The following is a 15146-nucleotide window of genomic DNA, read 5'->3' on the forward strand; positions in this document are numbered from 1 at the left end:
CCAAAACCCTCACCCATGCCCCTTGACTCGAGCGTTCCTCCGCACTCACTGCTGTCTCACATTCGCCATAGACCTGAGGTCATTCCAAAACTCCGAGGCCCATGGACCAAGCCCTGTTTCCCGCTCACACCCACCCCCGCCACCTTCCCTATTAACTTAGATTGGCAACTGGTCAAGTGTATATTGATTTTAAAATGATCGTTTCTGTTTTTAATTCTGATCACCGTCTTGTATCCTTCTATCGCTGTAGTCCCTCCGCATCCCTATCCTCCCTCTAATTCTGGCCTCTTGAACATTCTTGGTCTTAATTGCTCCATTTGTGGGTGACTTTGGCTTCATCAGTTGGATCCTAAGGATTTGAATTCCCTCTGGGTACCTATCTGTTATGTCAATAAATAAACGCCTGCCTCCTTATCTATGTTTCTGGCCACATAACCTAATGCCTCCTCATGTGTCTTCAGGTCATGTCCTGTCTTTTGCTCTTGTGAAGCACCCTGGAACATTTTATTCCATTAAAGGTAAAAACAGGCTGTTGTTGCCTAAGTTGGAACTTTATACATGGAGGGGTTCGGGACTTTAAACCTAATGAAGGGGCTTTAAAGAGACAACATGGGGACTACTCCATTTAGGATCCTCTAGCAGTGAGGAAATGTTCACAGGTGAATATTCACAGAGATTCCTCTGTAGGAGGTGAAATAACTCCACAGCAGCCAGTATCCCGTGCCAGAGACACTGTTTATTTCCATGTGGACAGCCCCTGACACAGATCTAGCTCCTACAGAACCAGCTCTCAGACACTACTGCTTGTCTCTGTCAGCCAGGGCTCCCTGATTGGACCAGATGGACAGCCCCAATCGGGGAACTCATATCCTAGGAGGCCCATCCAGCTGACCTTGTTACAATCACTACAGAAGGCATATGGGGAAGGAATGCTCCCTTGGCCCCCACAGCCCTCATGATTGATGCTATCCAGCTTCCTGATTGCCTGACCCTTGGGGGGGGGGGTGCGGGCTGTAAACTTTAGGTTTTAGCTACTGTCAATGGAAGCAAGACCAGTGCCACCAATGAGGCCTGGTGATGTCGGCCTTACGGCCAATCTTGATTGTCTCAGGTCACTCTAAAAAGGCCTGGGTTAATGGCTGACCAACACCCACAATTCATGCTGATGGCACAGTATGTTGGCGCACAGTGGAGGATGGAACTGGGCACTCATAGCTCTCTTGATGAAGAGGTTTATTTACAGCCTGCAGCATTACTAATACCATTTTCCAATCAGTTAGCAGTCTCTGTTTATGTTTCTTTTAATTATCCAATTGAACCACATTAAAACGTCACAGACCCTTAAAGTCACTGTAGTTTGCTGAGTAGATGATGGCCTAATGGTGTTATTGCTAGGCTATTAATCTAGACACCCCCCCCTCCCCGACCCCCAGCAGGCCCTGTTCTGGGGACCCTGGTTCAAATTCTGCCAGGGCAGATAGTGGAATTTGAATTCAGTAAAAATCTGGAATAAAGAGTTAAATGATGGCTACGAATCAATTATAATAAAATGTGAGGCTGGATGAACACAGCAGGCCCAGCAGCATCTCAGGAGCACAAAAGCTGACGTTTCGGGCCTAGACCTTTCATCAGAGAGGGGGATGGGGGTGAGGGTTCTGGAATAAATAGGGAGAGAGGGGGAGGCGGACCGAAGATGGAGAGAAAAGAAGATAGGTGGAGAGGAGAGTATAGGTGGGGAGGTAGGGAGGGGATAGGTCAGTCCAGGGAAGACGGACAGGTCAAGGAGGTGGGATGAGGTTAGTAGGTAGGAGATGGAGGTGCGGCTTGGGATGGGTGAGAGGAAGAACAGGTTAGGGAGGCAGAGACAGGTTGGACTGGTTTTGGGATGCAGTGGGTGGAGGGGAAGAGCTGGGCTGGTTGTGTGGTGCAGTGGGGGGAGGGGACGAACTGGGCTGGTTTTGGGATGCGGTGGGGGAAGGGGAGATTTTGAAGCTGGTGAAGTCCACATTGATACCATTGGGCTACAAAATGTGAGGCTGGATGAACACAGCAGGCCAAGCAGCATCTCAGGAGCACAAAAGCTGACGTTTCGGTCTCTCTGATGAAGGGCAGGCCCGAAACGTCAGCTTTTGTGCTCCTGAGATGCTGCTTGGCCTGCTGTGTTCATCCAGTCTCACATTTTGTTGTCTTGGATTCTCCAGCATCTGCAGTTCCCATTATCTCTGATACCATTGGACTGCAGGGTTCCCAAGCGGAATATGAGTTGCTGTTCCTGCAACCTTCGGGTGGCATCATTGTGGCACTGTAGGAGGCCCATGATGGACATATCATCTAAAGAATGGGAGGGGGAGTGGAAATGGTTTGCAACTGAGAGGTGCAGTTGTTTATTGCGAACCGAGTGGAGGTGTTCTGCAAAGCGGTCCCCAAGACTCCGCTTGGTTCCCCCAATGTAGAGGAAGCCACACCGGGTACAGTGGATGCAGTATACCACATTGGCAGATGTGCAGATGAACCTCTGCTTAATATGGAAAGTCATCTTGGGGCCTGGGATAGGGGTGAGGGAGGAGGTGTGGGGATGTGCGGGAGTGGAATGCCTCATCGTGGGAGCAGATGCGGCGGAGGCGAGGAATTGGGAATAGGGGATGGAATTTTTGCAGGAGGGTGGGTGGGAGGAGGTGTATTCTAGGTAGCTGTGGGAGTCGGTGGGCTTGAAATGGACATCAGTTACAAGCTGGTTGCCTGAGATGGAGACTGAGAGGTCCAGGAAGGTGAGGGATATGCAGGAGATGGCCCAGGTGAACTGAAGGTTGGGGTGGACATCCCAGATCTGCACACCCGCACATCCCAGATGTCCAAGTTCTTCAAGGGCCGCAACTTTCCCCCCACAGTGGTCGAGAACGCCCTTGACCGCGTCTCCTGCATTTCCCGCAACACATCCCTCACACCCCGCCCCCGCCACAACCGCCCAAAGAGGATCCCCCTCGTTCTCACACACCAACCCACCAAACTCCGGATACAACGCATCATCCTCCGACACTTCCGCCATCTCCAATCTGACTCCACCACCCAAGACATTTTTCATCCCCACCCTTGTCTGCTTTCCAGAGAGACCACTCTCTCCGTGACTCCCTTGTTCGCTCCACACTGCCCTCTAACCCCACCACACCCGGCACCTTCCCCTGCAACCGCAGGAAATGCTACACTTGCCCCCACACCACCTCCCTCACCCCCATCTCAGGCCCCAAGATGACTTTCCATATTAAGCAGAGGTTCACCTGCACATCCGCCAATGTGTTATACTGCATCCACTGTACCCAGTGTGGCTTCCTCTACATTGGGGAAACCAAGCGGAGTCTTGGGGACCGCTTTGCAGAACACCTCCGCTTGGTTCGCAATAAACAACTGCACCTCCCAGTCGCAAACCATTTCCACTCCCCCTCCCATTCTTTAGATGACATGTCCATCATGGGCCTCCTGCACTGCCACAATGATGCCACCCGAAGGTTGCAGGAACAGCAACTCATATTCCACTTGGGAACCCTGCAGCCCAATGGTATCAATGTGGACTTCACCAGCTTCAAAATCTCCCCTTCCCCCACCGCATCCCAAAGCCAGCCCAGTTCGTCCCCTCCCCCCACTGCACCACACAACCAGCCCAGCTCTTCCCCTCCACCCACTGCATCCCAAAACCAGTCCAACCTGTCTCTGCCTCCCGAACCTGTTCTTCCTCTCACCCATCCCAAGCTGCACCTCCATCTCCTACCTACTAACCTCATCCCACCTCCTTGACCTGTCTGTCTTCCATGGACTGACCTATCCCCTCCCTACCTCCCCACCTATACTCTCCTCTCCACCTATCTTCTTTTCTCTCCATCTTCGGTCCGCCTCCCCCTCTCTCCCTATTTATTCCAGAACCCTCACCCCATCCCCCTCTCTGATGAAAGGTCTAGGCCCGAAACGTCAGCTTTTGTGCTCCTGAGATGCTGCTGGGCCTGCTCCGTTCATCCAGCCTCACATTTTATTTTCTTGGATTCTCCAGCATCTGCAGTTCCCATTATCACTTAATTAACCAATGTCCTCTGACTGTTTGAATCATAAAGCTAACATAAAGTGAACAACACTTACCCTGGACCGAGAGACCCAGTTTCAAGTCCCACCTGCTCCTGAACAGATTGATTAGAAAAATAGGTTGAATAAAAATTAAAGGATAAACAAGGGGGCCCCTCTTGTGGAGCAGTGGTATTGTCCTTACCCCTAGACCAGGAGGCCTGGGTTGAAGCCCCACCTGCACCAGACGTCTGTAATAAATTCTGTGAACAGGTTGACTAGGAAAGTAGAGATAGTAAGAACGGCCAATGCTGGAGCCAGGGATAACATAGTGTAAAGAAGGGTCCTGACCCAAAACATCAGCTTTCCTGCTCCTTTGATGCTTCCTGGCCTGCTGTGCTCCCCCTGCTCCACACTGTGTTATCTCTGATCAGGACAATAGGCTGAACTTCTGTTTGAAAGAAGCAATACTGATATTTCACTTCACTTCCCAATATTACAATATTCCCCTTTGACCCTGTGATGCTAATTTCTCTTCCATTCCTATTTTCTCCCTTTCTCTTCCTCCCTGCCTCTTCTTACTTTGGTCCCGGCAGCATCTGACCACCTTCCCTTTGGGTCCTGGCGAGGAGACACAAACTGTGGAGGAGTCCATCAAAAAGATGAAGACCCTGGACAGCAAAGGAAGGATCTGGACCCAGGAAATGCTGCTGCAGGTCAACAGTTCGGCCGTCAGCTTGGTGGACATTGAATCCAAGGTACGCCACGAGTTACGATTCCTCATGGGACGCGAGCATCGCTGATTTGCTGTGGAGAAGGTTGTGGTGATCCGCTCCTTTGAACACAATTCAATGGCCACTTCAGAGGGTCTGTAAAGTCTAGAATATAAAAACCAGGAGCAGGAGCGGGCCATTCTGCCCTTCAAGCCTGCTCTGACATTCAACACGATCCTAGCTGATCTCATCTCAGCCTCAACTCCTATTTCCTACCCACCATCCCTAACCCTTCAACCCATCAGTAATTAACAGTCTGTCCCTCTCCTCCTTAAATTCATTCAATGTCCCAGCGTCCACCACAGCCTGGAGAGTGCATTCCACCGATTCATGGCCCTCCAAGAGACCTAATTCCTCATCGTCTCTGTTTAAAATGAGACACGTGTTGAGACAGACCAGCTATACTTCCTTGAAAGACATTATTGAATGAGAAAGGCCTTTTGCAACAAGCCAGCATTTGCATGATCCAAGCTGTATGTTCCCCATTTTGATTGAATTAACTGCATTGACTCTCTCAAGCTGTGCTGCTGGGGTTTGAACCTACATCTTTGGAGCATCAGCCCAGGCCTCTGGATGACTACTCCATCAATATAACTATGATACGGCCATACAGCCACTGGCACTGCCTAGAGATCACCCAAGGCCGAGATTCACAGACTGTGGGTCACAATTCCCCGTGGGGTCGCAGAATGTGTGACTGAGGGCATGGGCTCTGAGGCGGTTAATGGGAACTCTGGAGTAAAGAGTCAGATTTGATCAGCTGCAAGGTCCCTTTACGCAGGCGTACACAGTGCAATCCCACGAGCTGTGACTCGATTGGAGCCTGCTCTCTGAACCCTCACCCCACGTAAACACAGAGCCCATAGGGTTGGGCCAAGTGTGAAAATCCCATTTTAACGCACAGCAAGGTGCAGTCTCAAACAACAAGTGATACTGACAGGCGGAAACAGGCTGGTGGGTCTGGCGAGGGAGAAGAACACAAGAAAGTTAACATTTCGAGACCAGTGACCAGCTCTGATGAAGGGCTCAAGGTGGAAACTGTTTTTCCCTCTCTCTCTCTGCTGCCAGACCCACTGAGTTTCTCCAGCAACTTCTGTCTTTGTTTCGTTTCGGACCTCCAACATCTACTGTTCTTTGCTTTAAGATCATAGAATCCCTACAGTGTGGAAAGAGGCCCTTCAGCCCAACAAGTCCACACCGACCCTCAGAGCGTCCCACCCAGACCCATCCCCCTAATCTAGACACCCCTGAACACCTTGTGCAACTTAGCATGGCCAATCCACCTAATCTGCACATTTTTGGACTGTGGGAGGAAACTGGAGCGCCCAGAGGAAACCCACGCAGTCAGTCACTCGAAGATGGAATTGAACCCGGGTCACTGGCAGGAGTGCTAATGACTGACCCACCGTGCCACTTTAAAGTGAGAGATAATGTCAGGCACTGAATGGAAAACAGTTTGGGAGGCAGAGGAGGGGCTAGAGCAGGGCCATTCCACCAAGGTTGAGAATTAGATTTCCACACAAATGTGGGCCAGATGGACCTTAGTATCCCCATGGCGTGTGAGAAGTTGTCTTCTGACTTGGTGCTTTTCCCACTCAGGATGAACTGGAGACTTACCCGTTGGATGCAATCAAGCACTGTGACTCACTGCTAGACAGCTGGAGATTTAACTCAATCCTTATCCTCATGTGCAAGGAAGCTCACCAGGCGAATCCCGATATCCACTTCTTCCAGTGCTCCGAGGTCGGGGTGAGTGTCGGAGCCAAGGTGGGGGAAGCACCAGCCATATTTCTCTCTGGCCCCCTCACAATTTTGTGGGGGGGGAGTGGGCACCTTCGGGGTATCCGGTTTGCCAGCCTCTGCACTACCCTGCCCTGCCCCAGCTCTGCATCTATCACCCCACCCTCTCTGCCATCACGATCACGACTGTACTGCTCTCGTTTGATTACACGTGCCCTGTTGGCTGACCTACACTCACTGTACTCGATTGGTTAAGCCTGGGTGTGGACTCAGAGCAAAGCGGATACTCTGTAGAAAGGGCTGGAAGCTGGAGCTGAGCATGGAGCAGACATTTTGAAGCATTATGCGTAAAAATAAAAATTGTTGCACGCGTGCAGCCGTCTCTCTGTGGCTCCAAAACAGATGAAAAATAAAATAGCCATTTAATGCCCCAGAAAGGGAAAGGGAAGTTCATGTTAACCTGGGCACTCCATTTGCCCTTATCCAAGATGGTTGTTAAGGTAACATTGGCATCAGCAGGCAGTCCAAATTATTGGGAGAAGATCAATCACCAGGAGGCAAGAAGCTCTTAAAAGGATGCATTTTCCATAAATGTTGCTGCACCATGGCACCGTACATTGGTCAGTGAGTCATGTGTCTTTCCTGGGCTCTGCTGATTTTCCACTCACCTGTAAAATGCTGCAGCAGAAACGGAGGCTGTTTTTTTCGTCCCGCATGCGCTATCGAAACACTTAGTCTCAATTTGCCCTATTCTCTGCCCATCGTCACAATGCCATGTATTCCACGGAGAGCTGAAGGAGGCAGTCTGTAAGACCATACCAGCCTTGACAGAGTTCGAACGCCACGCTGTCAGTGCCAATCCAGTCCTCACCGGCCACCCACACCATTGGAATTTGTATGTTGTTCCCTGTGTGTGGTAGCCTGGAGCTATACATGGCGGTGGCAGAGGCTCTCACATTGTGTCGCCCACACACCCGAGCAGGAACCCCTTGCTGCCTGCCATTGGTGTGTGTCACGAGGCTTTACCAGCCAATTTGCAAAATATTCAGCCAGGTTAGGAACATGCCTTGTTTGACTGTAAATTCCTGGAGTGAGTCTCGAACCCAATTCTTCTGCCTCAGAGGCAGGGACACCTTCAGACCCCACCATTTAGTCCCAGATTTTATCAAATTCAAATTTCATTATCTGCCAGAATGGGATTTGAACTCAAATCTCCAGAAAAATTGGACAGGGATTCAGCTTTAGCAATGTTACCAATATGCCACTAAATCCCCTATATGTGTTTCGATCAAATCGCCCCTTAGTATTCCTACAGTGCAGAAAGAGGCCATTCAGCCCATCGCATCAGCACTGATCTGCTACAGAGCCATCCCACCATGACCCAGCTCCCCACCATATCCCTGTAACTCTCACTTTACCATAGCTAATCCAACTGACATGCAGCCGTCGGACAATTTAGCACGGCCAACCCACCTAACCTGCTGATCTTTGGGCTGTGGGAGGAAACCGGAGCACCTGGCAGAAACTACACAGACACCGGGAGAATGTATAAACTCCACACAAACAGTGGTCTGAGGGCGGATTTGAACCTGGGCCCCATGAAGATGCAGTGCTGCACGGAGCCACCATGCTGCACTTTGTCTCTAAGCTCCAATGTAAAACTAGCTCCAAGCCGAGTCTGTCTACATTTCTTCATGAGCCAACTCCAGGAATTAGTCAAGGAAACCTTCCCTGAACTGCTTCCAAAGTATTTACACGCTGTTCTTTAGTAAGGACAGCTACACCGCCCACAGTAATCCAATTACTTCTCTTCACTTTACAGATAAAAGCTCTAGTAGTGAGGCCAACGGCAAGCAGCTTTCAATCAAGAGAACAGGCAGCATATGTGAAAACTGACATGCAGTGTACCTGAGAGGAACAGATTGTTTCTACAATGCAAAGGAAAATGGAACAATCAGTGTAGAATTATGGCGGAGATAAAATGACTACTGTTTATGATCAGCGAAAACACCAGAAGCCAGCAGGTCAGCGATCAGGCTGACTGCTAACGAAGTATTGACGAGGCATTATCTTGCTGTGTTTTATTTCTGCAGGCTGACCTGATTAAGAGTGACATCAACAGCGCGATCATGGACCTGAAGAGTGGAGGAAGGAGTGAGAGGCCGAATGCTCTCAGGTGAGTGCCTGGAAAGAAGGAGCAAGTCAAACACAGAACTGGACTTTATTGGCCTCAATGTGTCCATTGGCTAAAAAGTTGCCCGATTACATGTGCTGGTTTCCATTGTTACACACCCAAGGCTGACCTCCCACTTAGCCCACTCTGGGAGCTTGGGCATATCTGGAACTCAGTTGGTCCGATTCAGCGCCCTGAGATTTACATTGGCTTTGAATTGGGCAACAGCTGTAATGTTGCCATTTTCTTTCCATGTCCCTCTATGACCTGGTTCGCTCTCTGGCCTCTAACCTCTGACCCTCTGAGGGATGATGACCTGTGAGGACGATGTAGCGTTGCGAATGGAGCAATGCAGATGAATTATAATGTGGATAAATGTGAGGTTATCTACTCTGGGAACAAAAACAGGAAGGTATATTATTATCAGAACGGTGATGGGCTGGAAAAGGTGTGGCGGGGGAGTGGGTGGGAGTGGGGCGTGGTGGTGGTGGGTTAGTGGTGCAACGAGACCTGTTGTCCTTGCGCACCAGTCGCTGAAAGTAAGCATTGCAGGAGCATCAGGTGATGAAGAAGGCAAATGGCATGCTGGCCTTCATCATGAGAAGATTTGCATGCAGGAGCAGGGGCATCTTGCTGCTATTGTACAGGAGCCACATCTGGAGTACTGCGTGCAGTTTTGGCCTCCTCATCTGGGGAAGGATGTTCTGACTTTGGAGGGAGTGCAATGAAAGTTTAACAGACTGGGATGGCAGGACTGACATATGAAGGGAGACTGGATCAGTGCAGATGATATTCACTGGAATTTAGAAGAATGAAGGATAACTCATAAAGGCTGTAAAGTTCTAACAAGAATAGAGAAGGTAAACACAGGCACTGTAGGACATACCTGATGACCAGGGAGTGCAGAACCAGGAGTCACAGTTTAGGGACACAGGGCAGGCCATTTAAGATTGAGCTGAGGAGAAAAGTCTTCGCCTAGGGAGTGGTGAGCCAGTGGAACTCTCTGCCACAGAAAGCAATTGAGGCAAAAACATCTAATGTTTTCAAGGAGTTAGATATACTTTTTAAGCCCAGAGGGACCAAACAGCATGTTGGAGAAAGTGAGAACAGGGGACTGATTTGAATGATCAGCCATGGTCATAATGAATGGCAGGGCAATGTTCCCATTGACAGGGAAATTGGCAACCATTCATGGGGGCATCACTGGCTGGGCCAGTATTTATTGCCCAACCCTAATTGCCCAGAGGGCAGTTTGAGAGTCAGCCATATTGTCGTGAGTCTGGAGTCACATGTAGGCCAGACCAGGTAAGAAAGGCAGTTTCCTTCCCCTAAAGAGGATGAGTGAATCAGATGGGTTTCTCCCCCAACAATCGACAATGGATTCTTGGTCATGATTAGCCTCTCAATCACAGATTTCCATTCAATTCAAATTCTACCATCTGCCCTGGCAGGATTTGAACCTGGGTCCCCAGCACATCACCTGGTTTTCTGGATTAACCAGTGACAATACCGCTGTCACCTCCCTCAGCTTGCGGAGATTGACAAGAAAGGGACAGAAGTGCAATTATGAGAATCCTTCTTAAACCTTGGTCTGTTGTATGATCTGGAACATGCTGCTTGAAAGGGGATGGAAGCAGATTGAAAAGAAACTTAACAAAATGAATTGGTCAATACTTGAAAGGGGTGAAAGTACTGGACTGTAGGAGAAGGGAGTAATTGGACATTGCTTTTGAAGAACTGGCATTAGTGAGATGGGATGAATGGCCTTCTGTTGTACTGTTAGTATCTGAGAATGTGATCCATTAATGGCATTCCTCATTTGTAGGCTTAACCAGGAGAAAATGAATGAACAAAGGACCTCCCCACCTTCCCCACCCCTGAACAGGGCTCCCAAAGCACCCACGAACTACAACTCCAGCATAGTGCAAGAGGCGGTGTCATTACCTCCGTCTTATACAGCCACGACTCCGATGGTCAGCACAGGTGAGAAACAATTCTCAAATTCTTTTATATTTTTCTCCAGCAGTGTCCCTTAATCAGCCTCTCAACTTGTGCCCTGTCTGATTCTGAATTAATCTTTTGTCCAGAGACAGTAGGAACTGCCGATGCTGTAGTCTGAGATAACAAGGTGTGGAGCTGGATAAACACAGCAGGCCAAGCAGCATCAGAGCAGCAGGAAAGCTAATGTTTCGGGTCTGGGCCCTTCCTCAGAAATGGAGAAGAAGGGTCCAGACCCAAAGTGCCAGCTTTTCTGCTCCTCTGATGCTGCCTGGCCTGCTGTGTTCCTCCAGCTCTACACCTTGTTATCACACCAAGTCCAGCTATTTTTAAGTTCTCATTCCCGTTTATAAATCTCTCCTTGTCTCTGTAACTCATTCGACCTACAATTCCGAGCAGATTATCCATGATTCCCCTAATTGGAGCCCCCTGTCCATCCCCTGGTTTATAAACGCTCTACAATCAATGTTTGGGCCATCAAATTTTCAGCTGATAGTCTTTGCAGGTCACTCACTGAATCTCTATGGCGTGGAAGCAGGCCATCCAGCCCATCAGGTTCACCCATCACCAGCCCTCTAAAGAACATCACACCCAGACCTATCCCTTCCACAGTAACCCTATATTTCCCATGGTTAATCCACCTAGCCTGCATGTGCTTGGACTGTGGGAACACCCAGAGGAAACTCAGCCCAGTACAAGGAGAATAAGCAAACTCCAGAAAGACAGAGCCTTTTCTCGACTCTAGGCTTATTCACTGAATGCAGCGTTACCAAATTTCTACCAACCTCTGACTGCCTCAGAAATCTGCCTTTATATTTTCTTTTCATTCAACATCTTAACTGAAGGTGTTCTTATTTTCCCATCACTAAATCACCCCTGGTATTTTTTTTCACTAATTTAACCCCATCAGTAAATCACATTAATTAATTTCCAGGCAAAGCCGGTTATGGGCAACACAGGTCATCAAAGGGAGGGAGAGAAGGGGGCTAAATGAACATGAATTGGAGGAATAAAGCCCCTGTGGTGCCCACCTCTCTCTAAAGGTATGGGTGCATACCCCTTCAGGGATGCCTGAGCACTGTTGTAGCTGCGGATAGGGGGAGGCAGCTGGCACCTATGACCCCCTCCGTTGTCCACTGCCAGGGCCTGTTAATTGCCAACCTGGCCAGAGCCAGGAATGGACACGAAGAGGTCAGATTCTCTTTACGTGGGCTCAAAGTATCTAATTAAACAATGCCATCTACCGAGCAATAGACTTAACATACCAACGTGCTGGAAAAGTTCATGTTGGGTCCTCTTGTGGCACAGTGGTAGCGTCCCTACCCCTGAACCAAGAGGCCCACATTCAAGTGTCATCTGCTCCAGATATGTAATTACATTTCTGAACAGATTGATTCATAAAATAAGTTAAATTTTTAAAAAAATGTACAAGTTCGGGCCCTCTTGTGATGCCGTGGACAGGTTCAAATCCCACTTGTTTCAGAGGTGTGTAATGGTATCTCTGAGCAGGTTGACTAGGAAAATGTGTAAAATAACAAAAAAGGTCAAATTAAGGCCCTGTTGTGGTACAGTGGTAGTGTCCATGCCCTGGAACAGGGAGGCCTGGGTTCAAGTCCCACCTGCTCCAGCGGTGTGTATTAACATCTCTGAACAGGTTGATTCTAAAAATAGGTTAATAAAAGGCAAGTTTGACTTGTGCAGGAGACAGCCCTATAGAGACGTGACTTCCCAACATAACACTCATGTTGTAAATTTCTGGGACTCTGAATTCTCCCGAGAAGCTAATTTAACATCAAGCGAGTAAATGATTCTCAGTCACTCAACCGCCAGAGAAATCGTTCAGTCTGTGCAATGAGGATCGTGAACTATACATTATTAAAGAACAAGGTTATTTCCGATGTGGCCACTTTGTAAATGCACACAGCCATGTCACTGCAGGGAGCTCATTCTGTGTGTCACAGTCAAGAATACACTTGGTTCCATATGCCTGAAACCGGCTTCGCAATATGTCGATTGTCGACAGCACAAAGCGCAGTCAACGTGGAGAATGAGACTGGAAATAAAGAATAAGGATGAGTCAGGTAGAAGGCAGCTGAGGAACTGCAAGGAAGAGATGGAGAGCAAGAAGGTAGCGTGACAGTGATTGAAACAACCCGGGAGACAGAATGAGCACAGGGAAGAATCAAAAATATGGCAAGATGTGCGAGGGAGCGAGACATTCGGAGGAAAGGCCGATGTGACAAAGTGAGAGATTCAGAGACAGCACAGAGGGCGACAAGATCAAAGTGAGGGAGGGAGAATGACAGGGCAGGAGAGAGTGACAGCGAGACAGAAAGCAAGAGGAAACGCTAATACTTTCAATGAAAGTTCAGATTAGCCAATCCAAATCCAGCCCTGAAAACAGTCCCAGTTCAATCTGGGTTTGAACTCTGCATCAAACCTGCTCCAGCTCCAATTCAAATTGAATTCAGTCCTGAATCTATCTCACCTTCAAGCTATTGACACGGTGGCTCAGTGGTTAGCATTACTGCTTCAACGCACCCTGGGCTCAGGCTTGATCCCACTCTGCGTCGACTGACTATGTGGAGTTTTCAGATTAGAGATGCACAGCATGGAAACACATCACTTTTCCCAATTCCTCCATGCTAACCAATTATCCTCAATTAACCTGCTCTCATTTGGCCCATATCCCTCTAAATCTTTCCTATACAGGTACATCTTAAATGTTGTAATTGTACCAGCCTCCATCACTTCTTCTGGCAGCTCATTCCACACACGCACCACTCTCTGTGTGAAAAAGTTGCCCCTTAGGTCCCTTTTAAACCTTTCCCCGCTCACCTTAAACCTATGCCCTTGAGCTTTGAATTCTCCTAGCCTAGGGTAAAGAGCTTGATTGTTCACCCGGCCCATGTCCCTCATGATTTTATAAACCTCTGTAAGGTCACCCCTCAGCCTCCGACCCTCCGGGGAAAATAACCTCAGCCTATTCCACCTCCCCCATGCCTGTGTGGGTTTCCTCTGATTTCTTCCTGCACTCTTAGCATGTCTGGTCTGAGTGGATTGACCGTGCTAACTTGCCCGTAGTGCCCAGTGTTGTATAGACGAGGAGGATTAGCCATGGGAAGTGTGGGGTTATGGGGAGGCGTGTGTCTCGGTGAGATGCCCTGTGGACATTGGTGTAGGTCTGATGGGCTGAATGGCCTCTGTCTGAACTGTAGGCTTGCCATGATTTATTAAATGCTGTCTTTCCACTTGCACACTTCATGTAGTAATCAGTATCTGTTGTCAATGTTCTGTACCTGTTGTAGAGCTCAATGGGACAAGTGGAATCCCACAGGATATATCTGAACAGAGGATGGTTCGTGATGTGGTGAGTTAAGCCTTTGACAGCTCTAGAGCTGGTGTTGTCAGATTACCAACACCCTTAATCCTACGCTTTCTCAAAAGGTTCAGATTTCGTGTATTTGTTGATGCATTGTGATATGCCCTGGGTTTATTCACTGCCAGCCCTACTCCTTATTGGTATAAGGGGCGTTATATGAATTAATAAACATATTGAACATGCAATCCAGGTGCTTCTCGGGTGAGCGTAACCAAATCCCACTCTACTGTTTTGAAAAAGAGTTTTCTGTGGGCCCTGACCTATGTTTCCCCCTCAACCACGAAGAATATCAGAATTCTGACCATTGCTGTTTGTGAGAGCTGGCTGCATGTAAATTGGCTGTCGTCATTGCATTATGTCTGTGAAAAGTTCTTCGTTGGCTGTGAAGCGTCCCGAGGATGGGTAAAGCTGTATATAAATGCGCGCACTTTCTTTTCTCAGAGGAATGGGTGGGAGTCAAGGATGGGGCAGGGATCCTCAGGGTTGCAGAGGTGAGGAGCAGGTTGGAATGCCAGTAAAATGTGGTGAAACATTGCCAGGAAGGGCTGTGCATTCACTCAACCTAGTTGATGGGTGTTCGTTGAGCCTCTTATGTGTCACTTCCTCTTCCAGGCGATTCTCAATCACACGTTCGATGATATAGAAGCCTTCATGGTGAGGCTGCAGAAAACGGCTGAAGCTTTCAAGATCCTCGACCAGAGGAAGAAGAGCAGAATGGGGAAGAAGAGGACTTCTAAAGAGTCTGGGGGTATGTAGACTCCGTCAGAATCCCTGAGGCTGCTTATGAGGGCTGGGTGATGACCACAGAAACTAGTTCCCAACCAAATTCAACTGTTGACTTCACAATTGGCCACTATTCTGAATTCATGTGATCAATCAACCATCTAGCCCCGAACCTCTCTCTCTGCCTCGTGGCGGAGATGTGGGTGGATCCTCTGGAAGAACTAAGGGGCAGTGTGGCCAGATGCTCCCAAATGAAGCAAGCTAGCACAAAGCGGGCAGGCAGTTAAGATTACACCATTTTACCAAATGG

At 48.8% G+C, this 15146-nt stretch overlaps 1 protein-coding gene across 4 annotated transcripts in view; it reads left to right on the forward strand.

Annotated features, from left to right (window-relative positions):
- Positions 1–15146, forward strand: part of LOC125446945 (epidermal growth factor receptor kinase substrate 8-like protein 1) — a 94740-nt gene that overhangs the window by 48386 nt on the left and 31208 nt on the right. For all 4 annotated transcript variants that reach the window (XM_048520957.2, XM_048520954.2, XM_048520956.2 and 1 more), the window contains 6 exons: positions 4644–4805; positions 6420–6569; positions 8654–8736; positions 10559–10716; positions 14040–14101; positions 14726–14861. In XM_048520957.2, the coding sequence (XP_048376914.1) occupies positions 4644–4805; positions 6420–6569; positions 8654–8736; positions 10559–10716; positions 14040–14101; positions 14726–14861 (751 nt within the window). The remainder of the gene's footprint in view (positions 1–4643; positions 4806–6419; positions 6570–8653; positions 8737–10558; positions 10717–14039; positions 14102–14725; positions 14862–15146) is intronic.

The sequence above is a fragment of the Stegostoma tigrinum genome, chromosome 38, assembly GCF_030684315.1.
Source record: "Stegostoma tigrinum isolate sSteTig4 chromosome 38, sSteTig4.hap1, whole genome shotgun sequence".
NCBI lineage: Eukaryota > Metazoa > Chordata > Chondrichthyes > Orectolobiformes > Stegostomatidae > Stegostoma > Stegostoma tigrinum.